Raw genomic sequence first — 7,889 nt, 5'->3', positions numbered from 1 at the left:
TCCACAGGTCACATCCCATCTCCCCAAAGTCACGAAGCGGCCGCCGAGGGTGGGAGCTCCTGCCAGGACCTTGCTGTGGGAAGAGCTTCCAGCTGGAAAAGGAGCTGAACCTCCAGGCCTGTCCCCCAGCAGGTTTGTCACCCCAGGCAGCAGCCAGTGGGTGACACTGGGAGAAGGGGAAGGTGACTCCAGGTCTTCTCCTGGCCCAACCGAGGAGGACGTTGCATCCTTCTTCATGACCCAGGTGAGGTTGGGCCATGGGCTCAGCACTGCCCAGAAATGGATTTTCATTCCTAAAGGAATCAATTTTGGGCACCAGGGGTTGTGACCCTCACCAGGAAGCAACATCTGGAAGAATAAACACAGATTTGTGGCCAAGAACCAAACTGGTGGCCCTTTTCCCGGGGCTGTGCTGGGTGGGTAGCTCCAGCTGCAGGAATTCATCCCTCCAGGATCTGCTGGAAAACTTCCTCGTGGTGCCCCAGCAAGGCAATTTTTGGGCTGGATTTCCCTGAAAAATCTGGGGATTATCAGGGAAAAAATGGTCTGGGATGGGATGGGAGGGGGGTGGCCCTCTCAACTTTGTGCCTGTCCTGCCAAGCACAGGTGGGTTGAGATCACAGTGGTTCAGTGACACAGAATCCCAGAATTTTAGGTTGGAAGAGACCTCCAAGCTCCTCAGCCCAACCTCTGACCAACCCCATCCTCTCACTCCTGACCCATTTCCTTAAGGACCAGCTCCAAAGGCCTTTAAATCCCTCCAGGGATGGGGACTCCACCCCTCTCCTGGGCCATCCCAATGCCTCACAACCCTCTGAGGGAAAAAATATTTCCTGACACCCAACCTCATTCAGTGCCACCTGGAGGGACCCCTGGCTGACTCCAGCAGCTTGATTGCTAAGAAAGGGCCACTCTGAATTCCTTTATTTTGCTGCTTTCAGGTGGAGGATGTGTCCAGACCCCTGCTGAGACCCCTGGCAGAGGGCAAGCTGGAGCAAAGGAGGGAGCAAAGCAAGGAAGAAACTCCCAGGTGCTTCCAGGGAGATACAAAGGCTACGAGGAGCTGCTTGGTGGAGACACAGACCCAGATTTTATTGAGCCAGTTGGTGAGTGACTCACAGAAGGGGTTGGAAGGAACCCAAAAGCTCCTCCAGTTCCAACCCCTGGATGTGCAGGGACCCCTCCCACAGCCCAGGTTGCTCCAAGCCCCATCCAACCTGGGCTGAGACACTGCCAGGGATGGGCAGCCACAGCTTCCTTGGGCACCCTGGGACAGGGGCTCAGCACCCTCACCCCAAACAATTTCTCCCTCCCCAAGATCTCCTCTCCATCTCCCCTCTTGCAGCTGGAAACCCTTCCCCCTCATCCCATCCCTCCAGGCCCTTGTCCCAAGTCCCTCCCAGCTTTCCTGGAGCCCCTTCAGGCACTGGAAGATGATCCAAGGGCTCCCCAGAACCTCCTCTCCTCTCCTCTCCTCTCCTCTCCTCTCCTCTCCTCTCCTCTCCTCTCCTCTCCTCTCCTCTCCTCTCCTCTCCTCTCCTCTCCTCTCCTCTCCTCTCCTCTCCTCTCCTCTCCTCTCCTCTCCTCTCCTCTCCTCTCCTCTCCTCTCCTCTCCTCTCCTCTCCTCTCCTCTCCTCTCCTCTCCTCTCCTCTCCTCTCCTCTCCTCTCCTCTCCTCTCCTCTCCTCTCCTCTCCTCTCCTCTCCCTTTCTTTCTCCTCTCCTCTCCCTTTCTTTCTCCTCTCCTCTCCCTTTCTTTCTCCTCTCCTCTCCCTTTCTTTCTCCTCTCCTCTCCTCTCCTCTCCTCTCCCTTTCTTTCTCCTCTCCTCTCCTCTCCTCTCCTCTCCCTTTCTTTCTCCTCTCCTCTCCCTTTCTTTCTCCTCTCCTCTCCCTTTCTTTCTCCTCTCCTCTCCCTTTCTTTCTCCTCTCCTCTCCTTTTCTTTCTCCTCTCCTCTGTCTGACCTTGCCTCATTCCTGTCTCTGCTTTTCTGTGACCTCAGATGCCACGGGCAGGGCAGGAGAAGGGGCCTGGTGGTGCCACATGTCCTGGAATCCCAGACTGGGTTGGGTTGGAAGGGACCCAAAAGCTCCTCCAGTTCCAACCCCTGGATGTGCAGGGACCCCTCCCACAGCCCAGGTTGCTCCAAGCCCCATCCAACCTGGGCTGAGATTCCAGGGATGGGGCAGCCACAGCTTCCTTGGGCACCCTGGGAGAGGTTGATGAGCAGTGGGTTCAACTCTGACCAAAGAAGAAGGAGAAAAGATTATTTTTTTTTATCTTGTTTTCCCTCTGTTTCACAGGGATCCAGAAGAATGTTCAAGCACTTTACTACACCTTGAAGCACCCCCTGATTTACAGGGACCCCAAACCACGACTGGACAGCCTGCAGAAGCCTTTTGTGCCTTGGAAAAGGGTAAAGAGCCAAAGACACTTTGAGCAGTGGCCAAAAGCTCTGCTAGCCCCTGGGCAACCATTTGTCACCAACCCTCTGGAGAAATCCAGCTCTGTCCCAAGGGAGGTGCAGGACACTGGGGCTGTGGGGTGGGGCTGGAGTGGGATTACAGTCCCTGAACCTACTGCACTGCTCTGGGGTCACAAAAAGCTGATCCAGTGCTGCTCAATAATCCTAAATTGGTGTTTAAACCAGGCCAGCTTGGTCCAAAAACCCCAAAGTGTCTCCCAACCACCCCAGAAAGTCTTCCAAACCCCAAAGTGTCTCCAACCCCCCCCAAGTGTCTCCCAAAACCCCTAAAATGCCTCCAAAAACCCCAAAGGGTCTCCCAACCCCCCCCCAAAGTTTCTCCAAAAACCCCAAAATGTCTCCAAAACCCGGAAATATCTCCAAACCCCCAAAGTATCTCCCAAAACCCCAAAGTGTCTCGAAAAACCCCAAAGTGTCTCCAAAACCCCGAAATATCTCCAACCCCCCCAGGTGTCTCCCAAAACCTCCAAAATGTCTCCAGAACCCTCAAAGTGTCTTCAAACCCTCCAAAAATGTCTCTCAACCCCCCCAACGTTTCTCCAAATCCCCCAAAGTATCTCCCAAAACCCCAAAGTGTCTCGAAAAATCCCAAGGTGTCTCCAAACCCCCCAAAGTGTCTCCAACCTCCCAAAGTGTCTCCAAAACCCTGAAGTGTCTCCAAAACCCCAGGGTTTCTCCCAAAAGCCTCAAAGTGTCTCCAAACCCCCCAAAGTATCTCCCAAAACTCCCAAAGTGTCTCCCAAAACCCCAAAGTGTCTCGAAAAATCCCAGAGTGTCTCCAAACCCCCAAAGTGTCTCCAAAACCCTGAAGTGTCTCCAAAACCCCAAGGTTTCTCCCAAAAGTCTCAAAGTGTCTCCAAACCCCAAAGTGTCTCCCAAAACCCCCAAGTGTCTCCCAAAACCTTCGAAGTGTCTCTAAAAACCCCAAAGTGTCTCCAAAACCTTCAGTCTCCCAAACCCCCCAAACTGTCTCCCAAAACCTCAGTGTCTCCAAACCCCCAAAAATGTCTCTCAACCCCCCCAAAGTGTCTCCAAACCCCCAACGTGTCTCCCCAAACCCCAAAATGTCTCCCAAAACCCCCGAAGTGTCTCCAAAACCCCAAGGTGTCTCCCAAAAAGCCTCAAAGTGTCTCCAAAAAACCTCCAAAGTGTCTCCCAAAAGCCTCAAAGTGTCTCCCAAACCCCCAAAGTGTCTCCAAACCCCCCAAAGTGTCTTCTAAACCCCCAAAGTGTCTCTAAAAACCCCAAAGAGTCTCCCAAACCCCTCAAAGTGTCTCCAAACCCCTCAAAGTGTCTCCCAAACCCCTCAAAGTGTCTCCAGACCCCTCAAAGTGTCTCCCAAACCCCCCAAAGTGTCTCCCAAACCCCCCAAAGTGTCTCCAAACCCCTCAAAGTGTCTCCCAAACCCCTCAAAGTGTCTCTAGACCCCTCAAAGTGTCTCCCAAACCCCCCAAAGTGTCTCCAAAAAACCCCAAAGTGTCTCCCAAAACCCCCCAAAGTGTCTCCAAAAAACCTCAAAGTATCTCCAAAAACCCCAAAGTGTCTCCAAACCCCCAAAGTGTCTCCCCTACCTCGTGCAGATGCCCGGGGCTGTGTTACTTTGGAGAGGGGACAAAGAAAAGGATTCTCAGGCTGGAGAATCCTGAAGCTTCCTGGTTTTCCTGGCAGCACGGGAGGATTCCCATCCCTCCTGCTCGGAAAACAAGAGCAGAGATCCTGGAAGGAATCCTGAGGGCCATGAGAAACTCCTCAACCATCTCTGAAGCTCCTCTGGGTATGTTCCAGCTTTCCCAGTCTCTCCTCTTGATGGCTCCAGGAAAGAGAAAAATGTCCTGGAGCTCTGGGGGGGTTTTCAGGATGGGGATGAAGAGGGAACAGAGGCTTCCCCTGTTCCAGCATCCCAAAAAAACCCCAACTTTTTCTCCTGCTTGTCCTCATCCCAGGAAGAGATGTTGGGCTCAACCAAGTAAAAAAGCAACAAAAAAAAAAAAGAGAAAATGGCCTCAGGTTGCACCAGGGAAGGTTTAGGTTGGATATGGGGAACAATTTTGGGAAGGTTTAGGTTGGATATGGGGAAAACTTCTGGATCTCTGCAGCTCCCTGAGAGGAGGATGGAACCAGGAGGGGTTGGGCTCTGCTCCCAAGGAACAAGTGATAGAAAAAGAGGAAATGGCCTCAAGTTGCACCAGGGAAGGTTTAGGTTGGATATTGGGAATGATTTTGGGAAGGTTTAGGTTGGATATGGGGAATGATTCCTTCCCTGAAAGGCTTGATCTGTGAGCCAGCAGATCAGGAGCATCCTCAGCTGCTCCAGCTTCCAAAATGTTGGAGAAAGAAGAGGGAAAAGTGATGGGAGAGAGATTCCTGTGGGAGAAGAGAGAGGAAATATTGGGAATGTTTGGTCCTGAGGGGAGAGAGGTCCATGGGACCAGGAGAACAGCCCAGGAGCCACACACAGAGCATGGAGGGTCCTCTGGTTCCTCCAGTTCTCAGCATGGAAAAGGAAAAATGGAAAAAAAGAAAAAAGAGAGAGGCTGAGGGAGCTGGGGGGAAAAAGGAGGATGAGGGGAGAACTCCTGGATCTCTGCAGCTCCCTGAGAGGAGGATGGAACCAGGGGGGTTTGGGCTCTTCTCCCAAGGAACAAGTGATAGAAAAAGAAAAAATGGCCTCAGGTTGCACCAGGGAAGGTTTAGGTTGGATATGGGGAACAATTTTGGGAAGGTTTAGGTTGGATATGGGGAAAACTTCTGGATCTCTGCAGCTCCTGAGAGGAGGATGGAACCAGGGGGGGTTTGGGCTCTTCTCCCAAGGAACAAGTGATAGAAAAAGAGGAAATGGCCTCAAGTTGCACCAGGGAAGGTTTAGGTTGGATATGGGGAATGATTTTGGGAATATTTGGAATGATTTTGGTTGGATATGGGGAATGATTCCTTCCCTGAAAGGCTTGATCTGTGAGCCAGCAGATCAGGAGCATCCTCAGCTGCTCCAGCTTCCAAAATGTTGGAGAAAGAAGAGGGAAAAGTGATGGGAGAGAGATTCCTGTGGGAGAAGAGAGAGGAAATATTGGGAATGTTTGGTCCTGAGGGGAGAGAGGTCCATGGGGCCAGGAGAACAGCCCAGGAGCCACACACAGAGCATGGAGGGTCCTCTGGTTCCTCCAGTTCTCAGCATGGAAAAGGAAAAATGGAAAAAAAGAAAAAAGGGAGAGGCTGAGGGAGCTGGGGGGAAAAAGGAGGATGAGGGGAGAACTTCTGGATCTCTGCAGCTCCCTGAGAGGAGGATGGAACCAGGGGGGGTTTGGGCTCTTCTCCCAAGAAACAATCTATAGGAAAAGAGGAAACAGCTTCAAGTTTCAGCAGGGAAAGTTTAGAATGGATTTTGGAAATAATTTCTTCCTGGAAAGGGTTGTCATTCCCTGTCCCAGGCTGCCCAGGGCAGTGGTGGAGTCCCCATCATCCCTGGAGGGATTTCCAAGCCCTGGAGCTGTGGTGCTGAGGCCATGGGGCAGTGGTGGCCTTGGCAGTGCTGGGTTCAGGTGGATCTGGATGATCTCAAAGGTTTTTTCCAACCAAAACAATTCTATGACCCTGTCTGGACTTGGTGATCTGAAAGGACTTTTCTGACCCAGGGTCAGTTTTGGGTCCCTCCTGCCAAGAAGGACATTGAGGGGCTGGAGTGTGTCCAGAGAAGGGGAATGGAGCTGGGGAAGGGTCTGGAGCAGAAATCTGAGCAGGAGCAGCTGAGGGAGATGGAAAAAAAAGGAGGCTGAGGGGAAACCTTCTTGTTCTCAAACAAGAATTTGAAGTCTGGGAGGGGTTGTTCTCTTCTCCCACGTTACAAGTGATGGAACAAAAGGAAATGTCCTTAAGTTGCCCAGGGGAGGTTTAGGTTGGATATTGGGAACAATTCCTTCCTGGAAAGGGTTGTCATTCCCTGTCCCAGGCTGCCCAGGGCAGTGGTGGAGTCCCCATCATCCCTGGAGGGATTTCCAAGCCCTGGAGCTGTGGTGCTGAGGCCATGGGGCAGTGGTGGCCTTGGCAGTGCTGGGTTCAGGGTTGGATCTGATCATCTCCAAGGTCTTTTCCAAGGCAAACAATTCCATTTATCCATTCCCATTTTTGTGATGCTTTGGCAAGGGGTTAACAAGAGAGGTAAATGCAACACAGGCACTTCCAGAATCAGAAAATCCCAGAATTTTCAGGATTGGAAGGCTCCAACCCCTCTGCCATGGGCAGGGACATCTCCCACCAGGTCACTTCTGGGATCCTTTGGATCCACAGATGGATTTGCCCCACTCCAAACCCAGCTGGGGGGGAAAACCTTGGAGTTCCAAGTGGTTTTGCCCCTTTGGGTGGCAGAATTTGGGTCTCCCAAGGATTTTCTCTCCATGCTGCTGGGGTGGGAGGGAAGATCCAAGGTTGCAGCCAAGGATCCAACCCCTCTGCTCTCACCCCTGGGTTTTTTTCCAGCCTCTGTTTTACAGCAGAAGAATTCCAACCCCCGGGCATACAGGGAGGCCCTGAGGCTGCTGGAAGAATTCCAGGAGGTGGCTGAAATCCTGGCTGGAATCCTCAGCAAGGAGATGGCCAAACCCTTGGGTGAGGAGCAGGAGATAAAATCCCTTCCCACAGAGGCAACATCCAAGCTGAAGAGCTCCAAAGAGCACCAGATGCCAGGGAGAAAAGTGGCCAAGAAGGCACCAAAAGTTTAATCCCAGAGCTTGAATAAAGCCTTGGGCCTCTGGGATAAAATCCCTGTTATTTTGTGATTTGTTGGGAGATTTTTTTCCCCCCTCCTGAAGTTGGAAAATCCAGCAGGATGTGGAGCTTCATCTCAGCTTTCCAGGCAGTGAAATCCCTGGCAGCACCACAGAGGAAAACACATGGGAACCATGGCCTGGAAAATAAGGTGTGTGCTCAGCCAGCCCTCTGCAAAAAGTGATGGTTTTGAAAAAAAAAAAATCAGAAGAAAAAGTTCTGCACCTTCTGGGCACCTCATGGAGCTTTTGGAGCAACCATGGGGAGAGCTGTGACCTCCCTGTCCCTTGCTGAGCCACGGCTCAGGGTTGGGGTGGAAAAACTCCTGGGTGAGCACCCCCAGCCCTTTCTGGAGCAGGAAGGAGGTGATGGAGCTGCCTGGTTCTCTCTGATGTCCCTGGATCCATCCATGCTGGGGGAAATCCAGGTGATGTTGGGGCAGCTCTGAGGATGGAAGCATCATCCTGCCCAGGAAATGTGTCCAAACCTGAGCACAAAATAGTGACAAATCTCTTAAAATGGTCCCCAAATCTCTGCCCTGCTCTGGCACCTCTAAACCCTGTGTCAGTGACTCTGGAGGGGTTGGGACAATGGAGGAACCTTGGCAACAGCTTTCTGCTTCTCTACAGAGAGTCCCAGATTGGTTTGGG

The 7,889-nt window shown here is 52.3% G+C and overlaps 1 protein-coding gene across 1 annotated transcript in view; it reads left to right on the top strand.

The window, feature by feature from the left end:
* Positions 1-7,232, top strand: part of XRRA1 (X-ray radiation resistance associated 1) — a 20,297-nt gene extending 13,065 nt beyond the window's left edge. Inside the window, 6 exon segments of the mRNA XM_071734366.1 lie at positions 8-244; positions 942-1,017; positions 1,020-1,106; positions 2,300-2,412; positions 4,150-4,255; positions 6,952-7,232. Coding sequence (XP_071590467.1) covers positions 8-244; positions 942-1,017; positions 1,020-1,106; positions 2,300-2,412; positions 4,150-4,255; positions 6,952-7,193 — 861 coding nt within the window. The 3' untranslated portion in view covers positions 7,194-7,232.
* Positions 7,233-7,889: the final 657 nt, after the last annotated feature.

The sequence above is a fragment of the Heliangelus exortis genome, chromosome 1 (genome assembly GCF_036169615.1).
Source record: "Heliangelus exortis chromosome 1, bHelExo1.hap1, whole genome shotgun sequence".
NCBI classification, from domain to species: Eukaryota; Metazoa; Chordata; class Aves; order Apodiformes; family Trochilidae; genus Heliangelus; species Heliangelus exortis.
Note: the sequence above shows the minus strand (reverse complement) of the source record. Positions and strands in the feature narration are given on the sequence as shown.